Source organism: Sturnus vulgaris, chromosome 17, assembly GCF_052056855.1.
Source record: "Sturnus vulgaris isolate bStuVul1 chromosome 17, bStuVul1.hap1, whole genome shotgun sequence".
Taxonomy (NCBI): domain Eukaryota; kingdom Metazoa; phylum Chordata; class Aves; order Passeriformes; family Sturnidae; genus Sturnus; species Sturnus vulgaris.
Genome location: NC_142259.1, coordinates 6,335,459 through 6,351,508, shown reverse-complemented (window position 1 = coordinate 6,351,508; position 16,050 = coordinate 6,335,459). Strand labels below are relative to the sequence as shown.

The 16,050-nt window shown below is 45.2% G+C and overlaps 1 protein-coding gene across 1 annotated transcript in view; it reads left to right on the top strand.

Annotated features, from left to right (window-relative positions):
• The window catches only part of LOC106851725 (peroxidasin-like), a 48,143-nt gene that overhangs the window by 6,412 nt on the left and 25,681 nt on the right, over nt 1-16,050 (top strand). The window contains exons 2-5 of the mRNA XM_088174802.1: nt 5,599-5,670; nt 13,014-13,085; nt 13,328-13,399; nt 15,765-15,836. Coding sequence (XP_088030928.1) covers nt 5,599-5,670; nt 13,014-13,085; nt 13,328-13,399; nt 15,765-15,836 — 288 coding nt within the window. The remainder of the gene's footprint in view (nt 1-5,598; nt 5,671-13,013; nt 13,086-13,327; nt 13,400-15,764; nt 15,837-16,050) is intronic.

Below are 16,050 nucleotides of genomic sequence, written 5' to 3'. Positions count from 1 at the left end.
TTAAAATCCTGCTTTCACTGAACTTCCCAGTGCTCCAGCATATGGTTCCCACTTGAGTATTTGTGTTTTTGTTGCCCTCACCACATCCCTCTCCCCATAGGGAAACCAGGACTCTTTCCTGTGCTCTTTAAGAAGAAGTCAGTATTTTTTGGTGAAAAAAAGTGTTTGTGTTCTGGGTAAAAACTTTAATAATCAGGCTCTTAAAGAAGTGGAAGAATGACACTTAAGCTACACAAGACCCAATATTAAAATGTTTATTTTACTTCCTCTGAATCAGGGTCAGAACACACTTCAGGAGGGGGGAAAGTTTTCTTCCTTTGATGTAGGCAGTATCTTGGATAGATGGTGCAAAGGGATTATGCATTAGGTTAAGAGATGCCATGAAGGCCCAAGAATAGACTCAGCTACTTTGGGTAGGATCAGACCCTAATCTTCATCCCACTCCTAATAACTAATAGCTCAAATTATCTAACATTGATGAATTCAGCATCTTTTTATGTAATCTTCCTGCTTGAACATGTGTTCAGGACAAAAACTATGTTTTCCTATGTTGTCCTTGTTCCTACCCTACTTGGAAACAGAATGCCAGGTGGTATTTGAAATGATTGCACCAGGAATGAGGCACCAGCAGATCCCTCCTGCCCTGGCACTGCCTTTCAGGCACAGCATTCCCACCAGCTTACATGGACAGAAAAGTGAGATCAAACCAGCTGAGTACACTGGCTGCTGGATTATGCTCAAGTTCCTGCCTCAGCTGACACAGAGGGAGCCCTTTTGAAAATCTGACTCCTGTTTGTGGGAGCTGAAATCTTAAAAAGCTGGATTCAGGAATGCCTGTGGTAATTTCTTAATTCAAATCTAGTGTTCCTGAATCTTCAAAATAAGTGGTGTGGCAGTGCAGCAGGGAACCACAGCCTGTTCTGCAGAGTGAAGCTCCCTGCAGCTGCTTGCTCTCCCCTGTTTCAAACCATGATCCCATCATTTCATTTCCTTGTACCTCCATGCTCAACATATTTTCCTTCCTCTTCACTCTTCGAACAGACAAATCTTGGTGTCTTAAGCTAGCAAGGCCCAAAATAGCCAGGACTTGGAAAAAATCCCCAGCCCTGAGGCTCCCCATGGTCCCCTCATCTGCCTGGCAGGGCTGGCAGTGCTCAGCTGTCCATGTAAGGGGTTCTGGGATGAAGGCTGTCATTTATTAAAGCCATTTGGGGACTCGTGTGGGACAGGGACATTCCTGAGCTGATGACAGTGAGTCTGGAAGACTTAATTTCCATCTCAGCAAGGCAGTTTTCCCTTCCTGCCAGGCCTGGAGTGGTTTGGCAGGGCTGAGGAACCTGCAGAGCTGACTCTGATGTTGTGCAGATAAATGTGAGGAACGAGCATCTTTCTGATAAATGTCCTGGCTTTTCCTGTATATTGGAAACTTTACTTATAGGATATTTTTGGGATGTGTTTAGGATATCTTTCATGCCCTCCCTTCCTCAGGAAGCACTGGGAGGAACTTCAACATCTTATCTCTGTAAAAGCACCTTTACTCTCAGTGTCATTTTTGGTAGTGATTATGTGGCTCTCACTTTCCAACCAGTTCTGGGCAGAACCCTCAGCACCACTGCTGTGCACAGTTGGGAGCACAAAGGATTCTTCAATGAAACAAATCCAGTAATTTCCATGGAACTGCAGTAAAATGCCTCTTGTAGCTAATTATCTGCTTAGTTAACATAGTAATACATGAGTCTGTGAAAGCCTAAATAGATTAAACAGAAGTGGAAGTTTCTTGTAAAAGCCATTGATTGCTTTATATGCTAATCAGTGATAATTATTTAACACGAGGCTTGCAGGGGTGATTGTTCTGAAAGCAGCTGAGAGGCTCAAGACAGATTGGAGTGCCATTCTGTAAAGACCCATTTCCCCATCCATTTGCAAATTCTGTCATTCTCTGTAGCCTCTCTTAATAATTTCCAAATCCAGGAAAAGTGACTGATTTCTACAGCAGATCCTGGATTATCCACATATTCCAGGTCACTTTCCTGTCAGAATTTGGGCACGAGAGTTTGGTGAGATTTTGAGATTTTTCTGCTGAGCCAGCAAAGCTGGTGCTGTCCAGAGGGATCTGTGTTGGGTTATGCTGCTGTCCCAAGCCTCCACTCTGTGTGAAGGTAAGAGAGGATCCAGAATCCTTTAGCACAGAATCCTTCTGTGTGGGAAGGTCATTTGTAATCCCAGACTGCCATCCTTGAAATCATGGGGGAGAGTTAAATCACAAGGGATTATTCTTTCCTCCCATTTTCCAAATTCCCAGGTGGAAAGAAGAGGGCAGGAGGGAGGGAGCCCAGCTGCTAGGGCATGGGGCAGCTGGGAGAAGATCTGTGGTGGGTCCCTGTAAAAAGCACATTTGTTCCTGAAAAGAAGTGCCCTGGGAATAGAGAGGAACAAGAGTTTCTGTGTGAGAGGAGACAAACTCTGTAGGGAATGTTCTCAATCAAATCATGCAAGCCAGGGAATTCCCAGTGCAGCCCTTCCCTGCCAGCAGTGCTTTAGGCTAAGGCAAAGTCTGGAGTAAAAACACTAAGGATGAGCCAAAGTATTGGGGTTTTTACACAGTAAAGAGGAATATGTAGGTTCCTCTGCATGCCCAGGGGTTTTCTTTGCTGTGCAGGAACTTTTAATGCTGTCTGGGCTACAGGGAGCAGAGTAGCCTGGTCCATCCTCCAGGGCAGGATCCACCTACCTAAACCGTGTGTAGCTAATGCCTGTCTCACCTGAAGTCCACTGGGTGTTTTATGAGCCTTGCTAATTGAGATATTTTTTAAAAGCCCTGAAGTTGCAGTTTCAGTTAGTGACTGTTTGCCCTTTCCATTTGTAGCAATTTCCTGCCATAGTTATTTTATCTATGGTTAAATAAGCAATTTCAGTTATTTTCATTGCCATGTTTTCTATCATTCTCATGTTTTTTATCATTCTCATTGCTTTCTTTTGGATTCTCTCCAGTTATTTCACATAATTTCTTGAAATGAAGTGCTCAGAGAAGGGATGCAGTGTTTCTGCTCTATTTTTGCCTGTGGGGAAAGCTGTTGCCTTTGTGATGGAGAGCAAACCAAAAAGAACTTTCCAAAGGACTGAAAGATAGCTGGGGTTCAGAGAATCATTTAAAGGCCTTACCTGGAACAGAAAACAGAAGAAAAAATTAAAATATTTCATTGATATAATAAGTTAAGCTTTATTACATGCACCTCGGGGGTGGTGTAGTTTAAAAAGAACTGTAATTCTGTCTAGTTTAAAGGACTGTAGTTGTCTTCATTCATTAAAATGCTCAGAGGCTTTTGTCTCCACCTGCAGCCTGTGACCCGAAATTGGGTTTTACACTTCACTCCCTGCTGCCTTCCCTGAGCATCACCAGCTCCAGCCCTGACCCCTGTGTGTTCCTCCCATGTATTTGAAATGTTCCCTATTACCTGCAGCAGCTGCCTGGACTAATTACAGCCCTTTACAACCCTTAAAGGGCTCTTTACAAGCCCCCAGGGCAGTGGGGTTGGTGTTTGTGAGTTGCAGGCTATAAATCAAGTTTGCATTCTTTTTTTTCCTGGTCTAGTCTTTCCTCGTTTCCTTTTAACGAGGCCGTGGAGAAGAGGCAGCAAACTGTGCTGTCACTGCTGCCAGTGTTTAATTGTGCTTGGCTTTAGGATGGCAGCCATTGCCTTGGAAAATCCATAAAGATGCCCTCAAATTCACATTGTCAGGGAAGAAGGATATGGAGCTCCCTCTGAGAAGAAGGGCAAGAAATGTACATTTGAAGCAATGCAAGTTAAGCCAAACACACCTGAAAATGTCAGAGGTGATCCTCTGGGGCTGCAGCTTGCAGTGGACAAACAGAGAAGGTGAATTACAATTAGAAATATTGGGGTTTTAAAAGTTGTGTTTCTTTCTCCCCTCTAATTCTTCTATGTGCAATATTTATCACTAAGGTGAAAGATTTATTTTATGCTAGACTTTTGAATCCTTTGGCCAAAGTGGAAAAGTTAAAGGAAAAAAACACAACAGAAAAAACAGCTTCCACTGGCCCATGTGCTGTTGCATCCAGTGATAACAAAGGGGTGACAAGGCAGAGGTTTGATATTTTGGTATAATTTAAGTAAAACTGCCCTGCATTTTCTGCCTAAAAAATAAGAAAATTTACTATGAAAATTTTAGCATAAAATGACTACATTTTGAAAACTGTTAAACTAAGGAAATGTTACATCTCGGGGTAATGGTTTTAAACTGAAATACGTCAGGTTTACATTAGATATTAGGCAGGAATTTTTTACTCAGAGGATGGTGATGCCCTGGCACAGGGTGCCCAGAGCAGCTGTGGCTGCCCCTGGATCCCTGGCAGTGCCCAAGGCCAGCTTGGACAGGGCTTGGAGCAGCCTTGGATAGTGGAAGGTCCCCCAGTGGAAGGGGGTTGGAATGAGGTGAGCTTTAAGGTCCCTTCCAATTCAAACCAATCAGTGATTCTATGATTCCACGATCTTAAAATAAAATCAGCTTTACTCATTGTGCAGCCTCATCCTGAATATTTGCTCCACGCTGTTTCAGCCCCCCTGGGTCCTCATTGTCAGTTTGGGGTTACCTGCAATGACTGCACCTCTTTCTAATTTGAATTTTATAAATGCCACAATTCTTGCTGATGCCTGTCTCAAAACAATTGTTGAATTTGTAGCTATTTGAAGAATCCTTGTTTTAAACTCTGCCTCTAAGTGTGACTTTACAACCAGAATGGGCAACCCGTGCTTTTTTTCTCTTGAAGCAAATGCCCTTAAAAGGCTGTCTTAAACTGAAAAAATAGCAGTGTATTCCCTAAATGTGATAGATCAAGTGGTGCAGGAGAAAAAAATCCACTTCATTGTGTGCTTTGGACAGAAACTTGCAGCAATCCTTGTTTGTCAGCCTTTTGTGATTTGTTATAATACACTGGGCCATGCAAGGTGCCAAATCAATGCACGTTCCCTATAGAAGTGTTTCTCCTTGGTTAAGCAGGTTAAACCACTTAGCTCTTATTTCATTATCCCATTAGCAATCCAAACCCCATGTTTTTGGGTTCCAAGCTGATGTAGTTCCATGGGCAGCCCTTGAAATTTGCCAGAATCCCCTGGACTCCAGTAATTCTAATTGAAGTTGGCACGGATTTGAAATGCAGGCAGTGATAAGCTGTTGTAAGTCTTGGAGCATTGCAGAGCAAAATGGGAAATTCTTATTAAATGAGGTTATTTGAGCAGATTTAACCATTTTAGGGCACAGAGAGTTTTAGCAGGGAGCTAAATTATGGATCCACATGATGATGTGAGTTCGTCTACAAATCAGGATGAGATGCAAGAGTAATTGCCTGGGAACTTGGGGTGTTTGGCTGCAGACTTTTCTCTGGTGCTCATGGGAATGATCCCTTGAGTCCTTTTAGTGTCTGATTTTCTAAGAAATCAGTCAGAAAATTCTTTATTCTATAGGCTTGTCCCAGCTACTGGCTGACTTTGCAGACAAGAGCAGACCCCAACCATTGTCCCCACTCCTTCTCCACTCCCTTCCCTGGGCTAATGACTCGTTTATATCCTCTACTTTTAGAGATTTACGCTTCAACCACATCAAGGAGATACAACCTGGAGCCTTCAGAAGACTGAAGAATCTCAACACACTGTAAGTTGTACTCTGAGAGTATCCATTTATTACTTGTGTTAGTACTGTCCCCTAAAATGGCTTAAAGGTGGCCTTGGGCTTTTTTGTATTTCAGTCAAGTTGTGCATATCCAGCCAAAGCTTTAAAGTTCTCTGTGCCATGTTTCTTACCTTTCTTACCTTTCTGTGTTTTTGTGTTCAATTTTCACAATTAACCTCCGTGTTTAAAAATAAAATATGATGAGCTCTAGCACTGCCTGAGGATATTTGAGCAGGAATGGCCTTACAGTAGCCCATAAAATAAGTTCTCACCTGGGATCAAGACAGTGGAGGGATGGATTAAAATCTTCTTCCTTTCCATGGTCTCCTCTAACACATGAACCACATGAGTTGCTCTGTATGAGTTAGACTGACCATCCTTCAAATGCCACCTTTCCCTACGTCTTGCCCTTAAAGAGGTGCCTGCATCTACCCTGCTCCAGGTGGAATGGGGGTAGAGAGCTGCCCCTCCAGCCTTGTGCCCCACTCTGATATCACTGTACACACTGCTCCACCAACCAGCTCCTCACTCTCCCCTAAGGAAATCCTGGGAGCCTCTGCTCCTTCTGGCTGCTGCAGGGCTGAGGGTTTGGAGACAGATCTGAGTGCATCTGCACCCTGTAGCCAAGGAGCTGCAAGCACACCAGCTCCCAAATCAGAACCAGAAGCTGTGTCAGCACAGCACTGTGCTGGATGCAGCTGGGCTGTTGAGACTCAGATCTCATTACTCTGTGAGCTGTGACATGGTGCTAACAGCCATAGGATTTCCAGGTCCCAGCCAGAATTCTGTAGTGAGGCAAAGCAGCTCCTTTGGGAACCTGACAGATGTTCATACATTCATGTTCCCAAATGGTAACAGAAAGTTCAGGTTGTTTTTTCTGTCTGGCCTTGAGTGATCTGAAGTCCCTGATCCTATGAAGGTGGCAGAGCTGGGCAATAAGGCATTCAGTCAACTCTAGGTAGTCGCAGGAAAAGTGGCATTACAGCAGGACTTTATTGTTGAGACCTGCTGAAGTGATATCTTTGAAAAATCAACAATCAAAGATTGTTCCACTCTGTGTGGGACTGGGACTGCAGGATGCTCCAGAGCACTTGTCCAGTGGCCCAGGGCAAGTGGTCATCAAGTGGGCTGGTCAAAAATTTTATTGCCACTGATGCTGTTCATCCAGAACAGCCCAGCCCAGGTTAGTCTCTCAAACAGCACTGTGTGCTGCTTAATTGCCAAAAATATTAGGGAAGAAAGGTTGCTTTGGATGGACTTCTGTGACTTGAGATAGGGTCAGATACAGCGAGAAATGAGAAAAAAAATATCCAGAGAGATAATAGAGTCCAAATCTTTAGGGTTTTGTCTTATCACAAAGCTCTGCTGAGGCCTCTTGATCTCTAGCCTTGCTCTTCCACCCCTGGAGCTCTCCTGAGTCAGGAAACAAAGGGTTCTAGATGATGTCATCTCAGCGAGAGGCAGATGTTTGGCAGCAGCCCCCAGGACCACCAGGCGAGTTTCAGCCGAGCCCTGGGGAAAACGAGGATGCTGGCAGGGCTTCACTGGCAGGGATGCTCCACCCAACCTGCTGAGCTTTGTAAGGGGTCCCAATTCCTGCCCTGCCAGCACCTTGGACTGGGCAGGTCTCTGACCTGTGCAGGGCTTTTGTTTGTGTCTCCTGACTCCTCCGTTCTGTGTCGAGGTAGATACAGATAGAGCCTGACTGAGGGGAAAGACCTGTCTCTAACACCCTGTCTGTGCTCCTCTAATTTCTCCAGTTCTTCCTTTCTGTCTCCACGCTCTCCTGGACAGAGACCTCAAGGAGAGCAAGTCCATGGACAGATACTGGAGGGAAGAGGCAGGAATGTACCCCCTGGCATCCCTGATCTCATGGTTTGGGATGCCAGGGCAGTAAGAGCAGTGTGTTTTCACAGGGGCTGGGCAGACACTCCTGCTTTCCCTGAGCTGTGTCCTATGGCCATTGTCAGAGCTGGACCAGGTGAAACACTGCTCTAACAAAATATTGCATTTTTATATTTGGATTCTGAAAATCAACCTGATTTGCCAAGGAAACTTTTCCATTTAGATAGCACTTCTTATGCTTAGTTGTATGTCCTGGTCTGGCCAGCAGGCTGGAGCACTCAGTTATTCTCACACTTGTTAACTCCCACAGCTGAGGGGCTTGATAACTGACTGAGAGAACGCTGGACCTCACACTCCTGGAGCAAATTTCTCTCCAGGAACTTTGCTTTGTCCAATTGCCATATCAAAACTGACAAGAGCTGAAGAATTTGCTGATGTTTCTTAGATGGTAAATTTCGCCTGAGGACTTAGATAGCTTTTCAAGCGATAAAGATAATAAATCCTTTAAAATCCCTGAGAGGCTTCCTGGGAAAATCTGTCCAGAAAATTTGAAGTGAGAGATTTGGAGGATAGAATAGCTCAGGTTCCACGTGCAGAGCTCTGAGCTTGCAGCTTTCTGCCATTGAATTTAAATAAATCTTCCATAAGCAAATAAATGCTTTTAAAAAGAACTTTTTCCACTAATGGCAGACGAAGAGCAACAGATTCTGGTGAAGCTTCTGTTCTCCATCTCCTTTCGGGCAGTGTGGCTGTTCCGTGTCCAAGTTTGACAGTTTATAAACCACCCTGAAAAGGAAACCTTTGTAGCCCGTGTTGGATGCAGGGAAGGGGGTTGAGAGCCTGACAGGAGGGGAGCCTGTGTGGATGTCCAGTGGGGCTGTTCAACAATTCAAACCCTGCCCTGGCTCCTCTCTGCTTTTCTCTGGTGTGGGAGATTTGATAAATCACAGAGCACTACTTTAGCATTGAAAACAGGAGCCCTGTTTGTGGAAGAGGCAGTCACAGTTTGCTTCCAGCTGAGGCCTCCTGGTACAGCACCACAGGTAATGAGCAGTTATCCTAAATCCTGCCCCACTGGGGGCTTCCTTGTTGGCTGTGTGCAGGTGGAGTTCTCTTGGGCTGAACATCTCAGAGAGTTGTAAGATTTAAGATTTCCTTGCCCCCTCCTCTTGGCTCTGCTTTGTTCTCATCTCTGCAGATGGTGCTGTATATTTTTAAACTCTTAATATGTCCTCTTGGTACAAAAAAAAAAAAAAGATAGCAAGGAGAGTGAGGCAAAACCCCCTCTTGTATGGCATCCACACCCCCAGCTCCAGGACAGCTGTTTTGCTGCAGTTTGCCATCCCTTGCTGTGTGGCTGAAGCCAACATTAGCTCAGAGCAGGTGCTGGGCTATGGGGGAGAGAGGAAACTCTCTGAGCCCATGGTGAGGCACAGCCTCTCACTGCTTCCCAGAGTTTGCTCCTTTAGGTCATTTTTGGGTGGGGATGGATGATGACACCCCTGTGAGGTTTCTCCTTACATGTTCCCACAGGAGTCAGCCCTGTCAAACCCTGTTTGGTTCATTGCTGTATTTTCAAACCACAGCCAAAGGGTTGCTATTCCTTGGGTCTCTCCAGCACCATCCACAGAAATGTCCAACCCAGGGACCAAAATTTCTTAACATCCCCAGTGTGTGTTTTGTTCTTCCCGAGGCAAGAGCACCCTAGAGAACAGACACTCTGTTATTGTTATGTTATCATATTTCTCTTTCTGCTCAGGTGAGAGCAAAACTTTTCTGGTGAGCCCTGCAGCTCTGCTTTAGGTGCTGCTGTGAAGAGTTTCAGGGTGAACAGAGCAGTAACTTGGAGATTCTGTCTTTTACCCTCTAGTAACTCCTGAGAGGATGTGCTCCTGCCAGCAAGGAAGGGGTGTCAGAGCCTGCTTGGATCTCAGAATAAAACTTTCTCCCTTAAATATGGGAAATGGATATTCCAGATCATTCTGTCAACAAGAGGGAATGTGTGGTTGAACATAAAACTCACTTTTTCTCCCCATCTGAATATACTATGCAATGATTTCTATTAATGGCATGAGGAAAAAAAATAGCTGTTTTGTCACAATGACTGTAGCATGTGGATTGTCAAATGAAAAGAGGGAAGAGAACATGGTTTGAGTCTGAATTCTGTCCTGTCACATCATTTAATACATTCTTCAAAACAGAAAAACACTCATTTAATGCAACTTAAGCCTGTGCCTGGCAACCTGGAGAGAGGGTGGGGAAGGAGAAAGGAGAGGCAGTCAGGACATAAAACCTAGAGTAAACTGAATGTAAAATGTTCTCTTGGTGAATCTGGGCCAGATCTCATGGCTCTTGTATATCTCAAACGTTCCAGAAGAGTTTTGCAGGAATAAAACCTGTGTGACTGAGTTCTCCTATTCATGTGGAGTCCAATTCATGGGACATGATGGGAATGCCCCATCCTATTGCTAGGAAACGTGCTGCTGATACTTTTAATTTAGCCTGTTTTCTTACAAGGTGTGCTGAGATTGTGACAGTTATAATGATCTTCCCAGCCTCTGTCTGCCAGAGCATTTATTCCCAGCAGATCTGGGATCTCAGCTTTCAGCCCTCTAAGGGTAGCAGGAATTTGGGCATTTTTGCTATGGATGGCAGCTGGGACCAATAGCCAGGCCATGCCAGGATTTTGCACACTTCTCTGCCTGGCTGAATTGCACAGGAGTCAAGGAGCAGACAGCTGTGCAGGAGCCATCCAAAATCTTTCTAGGAGCCAGATGTGCTGCCTTGTCCATGGATTTCTCTGAAAGCAGCATTTTGGAATAAATGGGCTATTATGGACTTCATCATTATCTCACTTTCGAATGTTTTCCAGGACTTATCCTTCCATTACAATGGGGAATCCTGGGACAGGAAGCAGAGATGGCTTCTTCCATGCACTTTTTATGCTTAAATCAGGCAATGAACAAATTTTTAAGTATCAGACGATGAGATAAGAGCCCTGTGTGCTGTTTGCCATCTGAACTTCCAGGATTCATCTTACTTGGCTGGGTCAGTGATTACACTCCCTTGAACTGTACGAAATAACAAAGACAACAAAACAGACTTGGATAATGCTTTTAAATAGCCCCAAAACACAGCCAGACAACATAATGTAATTTGAAATCCCAGTGGAGATCAGTCCTGGTCTGAACTCTGAGCATTAAAGATAAAAATCAGAGAAGGGCTCCAGACCCTGCTCACCTGGTCCCTGTCACCTGTCCCCTGGGCGGCAATGGCCAATGTGTGACAGGTGCTCATATCCCTGGGAATGACATCGGGGCTGGCACCATTCTGTCAGCCCATTGTGTGCTCAGAAGTAGGGCCAAGGATCAGATAGCAGAGAAGGAGCTGCTTTCGTCCTGCTCTGGCCAGAGATGAAAGTTGATAGGGGCAGGGAGGGGAGCAGGGCTGGTGCCTGTGTTGTCTTTGTCCTGCGAGCAAATAGACAAAACCCTCTCCCACACTGCTCTCAGGCAGTTATTTCCAGCCCTTGGGTGTTCAGTCATCAAATAAACTTTTGGGTTGATGCTCAGGGGCTGTATTTCCACTCAGCATAGCTGGCTGTCAAAGCAGGATCATGTGTTCCAAGGACTTGACATCATTTTTGCATCCTTATGAGTGAGCCCGGGCTGTTTGACCTCAGCCGTGTGTGTGGAGCCATTGCTTCCAGCTGTGCAGGAGCTTTCCAGCTGTCTCTGCCTTAACCTCTCCAGGCTGCCTGTGCCCAGCCCTGGGATGAGGGTGACACCCACACCCATGCTATCAGGGCAGCTAATCCAGGGAGGGTAGTCAAATCCAGGATAATGAGGTTTTTCTCAACCCCTCCTTACCTGACTTCCAAAGTTCCTTGCTCTTGAGTTTCTCACATGCATTTTTTGACTCTCAGTGTAATTCTCCACCTGAGAAAAAGCTGATGGAAAGCTGCTGTGGCTCAGGTGCCTGGAGAGAACCTGTGAAGTTTCCATCACATGTGTGTTCTTCTGACATCTTTTATATCTTCTGTCATCCCTGATGTGCTTGATATTACCTTCATCTTTTCCCACAAGTTTTTTTTACCATTTCTCCTCATCTCTTTGTCTTTTCTCTCCATCCTTTACCTGCACAAACTGTTTTTGCCCGGGAAAACACCTTGGCTTGTAATGACAGAGGCTGGCTGCCCTTTTTTGTCCAGAAAAGCAGGGCAGAAGATTGGTTTTTGCTGCTGGGAAAGTGTTGAACTGCCTTCTCACCTGCTGCCTGGTGGCAGATTGTTCCTGAGGAGCAGAGCTATGGCAAAAATCAACTTGTAAAATGCACATCCAGTGCATGTATCAAATGTGACATGGTGTAGTCAGGTCTGGCTGCTTGCACAGGGAATTGCTGTTTTTCCTACAACACCTGAAAAGGAAATCTTTGCAATACACAGCCACAGATTCCTTCTCTGCCCACAACTCCATTTAGGAATTTTAAAAATTAGTGTGGCTGGTGAAAACTTTGCTCTGGGCTGTTCAGCTCTCAAAGTTCCACCAGCTGTGAGCTTTGCCAGAGCTGAACATCAGTGAGATACCACGGCGAGAGTGTGGCCGGGCAGCCACGATGAATAGCTACACTTGGTGTATCAGGGAGCTATTTATAAGTGATTTATTGTGCTTTCTCGGTGTTGGGCTTGGCAGAGGCTGCAGGAGAGCTCTGCAGGGCTCAGCTGTGTGCTTACAGTGCTGCACAGCGTGGCTCTTACAGGGTTGGGCTGTTTCTGGTCACTGGCACCAGCCTTCAGTTGCACACACAGTCATGGCAACTGCACACACAAATCACACACGGCTGTCCAATGCCATGTGCTCCAGAGGTTTTGTATTAAAATCTGGCACAAGGCTCCCAAGATTGAAAGAGGTTGTCTCTGAACAGCCTCAGGAGTCAAAGTTGAATTTATTTCTTTCTCATTTGTGGGTATCAGTTACAAAGTGATTAGCAAAGCTGTTAGCATTTTATGGCTCCTATAACTCCATTGGGAACTGATGTTTTAAACTGCATTTAAAATGCTCTGCATTCTCCTGCTCACTTGTTGAACACAACCAGGCACCTCCAAAACCCATTGTGGTTGTACAAGGGTGGTAGCAATGATTTAATATCTCACTCCCCATGGCTTCTTTCTGCCTGTCTCCCATCCCTTCACATCCCTTTCCTGGACAAAACTGTCACTTTGTGTTGAAAACTACAGCAAAAGGTAAGGAAAATATTTTGAATACTGCAATATTGGAAGTACTTGGCCCCTCTGGGTGAGAAACCTTCTCACTGCCTTGGCTGGTGTGAGTACCCAAACTTTGACTTGCTAACCCCATTAAATCTTAAATTCTGTGACACCTGGGCTCAGAATTTTCTGGTGGGCATCCAAGAACAGAAATGCCACAAATCTCACACGTGCTGACTTCACCAGCTGTGTTTTTCTTTATTGATTTGAACAGGCTGCTGAATAATAACCAGATAAAACAAATTGTGAGAAGATCCTTTGAAGATCTGGAGAACCTGAAATACCTGTGAGTTGGTAGCTCAGAAATTTCTTAACCTCTTTAAAATCTAACAACCCACTTCTAATGTTTGCCAGTCAAGGACATGCTGTGTGTGTTTGGAGTTCAGTGTCAGAGGTACAAACCTTGCCCCTGAATCCAGGCAGCAAGTTCTGATTTGGCTTGAGGGTTATTGCTGTTTCCTGTGACTTTGTAGAACACAACTGCTGATAAGTTGGCCTAATGCTGTTTCCTTTCTCTCCTTTTGAAAGCTACCTTTATAAAAATGAAATTCAGAGCATCCAGCAGCACGCCTTCCACGGGCTCCGTTCCCTGGAGCAGCTGTAAGTACAGATGAGCCTTGTTTGCATGCTGTGTTCCCAGGCTTGGAGAGCAGCAGGCACTTAGTGAGGGGTAGGATGAGGCTTCTGCTCTTTTCTCATCCACATTTGCCAGACTACACTGGGTTCATTTGAAAACAGCTGTTCTGAGTGTTGCTTTTGGTTAGTTAGTACTGAGGTCTCTTCCTACTGGTGTTCCATATGTTTTCTCCTGTCCCCAAACCTCTGGAGCATAGGAAAAACCCAGCTGTGCTTCTGATAGCCTTTATTTCCAAGGACCTTATGATGGGAGGAGAGAGGGGTCTGCAGGAGGGCTGGAAGCAGAAGGCAGCTGCTCTGCTGGGTTTGTGTCTGGAGATTCCTTGAGCAGAGAGGCAGATCTTTGCTTAAATTGAGGGTGCTTGGTTGAGTTTCTCTCTCATCCAAAGCTCTGCTAGGAATGAATGGAGGAAGTGCAAGCTGAGAGCTGGGGCAGCTGAGCATTCCACCAGGATGGTGGTGCTCCCGTGCTGCAAAGCATCTGGTAATTGCAGTGGGGGAACAGGATGGTTCCAAACAAGCACAGTAATGACCTTCCCTCAAGCTGCGTGGAGCTCTGTGCTGAATGTGGGATGGAGGGAGCCTCATGTGTTTTCCTGGCAGCTGGACTCCATCACAGTGACACTCCAGCAGTCCCCATTTGCTCCCCTCTGTGTACAGCAAAACTCTGCTGTTCATTCAAAGAAGTTTTGTTTTTTGACTCTTCGTGCACCACTCTCGAGGTGAGATGGGCAGACTGAGGTCTGACTCTTTTGAAGTGCCTTCCTAAACTGGGACTGGATTTTTCTTACTTGGGACTGGTGGAGAGAATGTGAGCTTGCATATTTGAATCATACATAGGTGGGATGGTTTGGCTTGGAAGGGATCTTAGAGCTCATTTCATTCCAACCCCTGCCCTGGGCAGGGACACCTTCCACTGTCCCAGGTTGCTCCCAGCCCCATCCAACGTGGCCTTGGACACTTCCAGGGATGGGGCAGCCACAGCTTCTCTGGACACCCTGTGCCAGGGCTACAAGACTCTCACAGGGAAGAATTTCTTCCTAATGATTTATTCTTCCTAAATAATTGGAATATAAGAATTACTTGTATCGTTGGAGAACAGGGACCAAAGGTGAAACTGGTCTAATTCCTCAATTGTTCCCAGCTGCAGCATTTATAGGCCTGGAATGTAACCAAGGATTTTACTGTAAAAGAAATAGGATCCAGCTTGTTCTCCAGGTTGACAGCACAAGAGGATAGAGCATAATTGGAAGTTTCAGGCAATCCTAACAATAGGTGTGCCACCAAGCTTATATACAATATATTTTTTCATCAGCCAGCTCAGCAAGGATGCCTGGGAGAAAATTTAGGAGGCTGAAACTGGCTCTAAACTGAACTTAGAGAGCTGGTACTGCCCACAGGGATGTTTCAGCAGTGAGTATTCCAGACTTGATGTCACGAATAAAAGAAAAAAACAAAACCAACAAATCCACAAAACCAACAAACAACCCGCTGAAAGTCCCATCTGTTTTCAATCCCAGGCAGGCTTAGCTCCAGAAGAAATAGCTTTGCTCAAATCCTACCCCATTTTCCTGTCCCTCAACAAGCCAGCTTTTCAAGAAAAAGTATAAAACCCGATTGATGGACAGGATCAGATGCTTTCCTCAAGGTCCAAAGCAATCTCAGCAGGCATCTGAGACTGATTAGAGCACGTCCCTGTCTTCCCCACTGTGACCCTCCAGTGCAGAATCTGAGTCACCCTCTCCCAGTTTGTGCTCTGATACTGGACCATTTATCATGAATCCTTCCATTACAAATCAAACAGCCATGTGGAGGCTTAGGCAATTATTTCTCAATGCAGTCAGCTACAATAGAATGAGTATTTGTAGCTCTGTGATTAATCTGTGTCTGCTGTGAAATTTATGCCTGTGTAAAATAAAAGGGAACAGTTTAGGCAATTTGGGGACTGTACAAAATCCATCTAAAAGTCAGGAATGTGTCAGTTGTGCTGGTGAATGTCACAGCTCATGGCAACAGGGAGGCTCAGGTATTGTGGTGAGTTGCTCTGCAGGCACCACGTTTCTTTTCTTGATGGCAAGGGGTGACCTGGGACAGGCAGGAGGTGCCCTAGGCCTCTGGAGTGGCAGGTCACACTTGGGATTTTAGTGGAACTAAAAATATTAGTCTGTATTAGCAGAAAGGCCATGTGGAAACTGGAGACTCTAACCTGGATTCTGGCTTCTCAACACCTGCCTTGAGATGAGTGGTGGGCACTGGTGGATTGATCTGGGAAGATCTGTCTCTTAAATTGCAGTCTTTGTGTGATTTGTGTGTGATTTCTGTGTCACAGGTACCTGCATTTCAACAACCTGGAAAGTCTAGAGCTGGAGACTTTTAGTGACCTGCCTAAACTTGAAAGGCTGTAAGTAAAGATGGGATATTTCTTGGCACTGAGAGGGTGAGGAGAAAGGGGAAAACCCATTTATTTAGTGTAGCAGTTTTGGTAGCATGGAGTGTGATCTCAAAAATGCAAAAAGAAACTTAAATAAAGAAAGAGATTTTACATAATTGCTGAGTAGGAGGGTGACTGAGGATGTGAAGGGAATTTCCCATTTTATGCTATGTTCAGGTTTCCA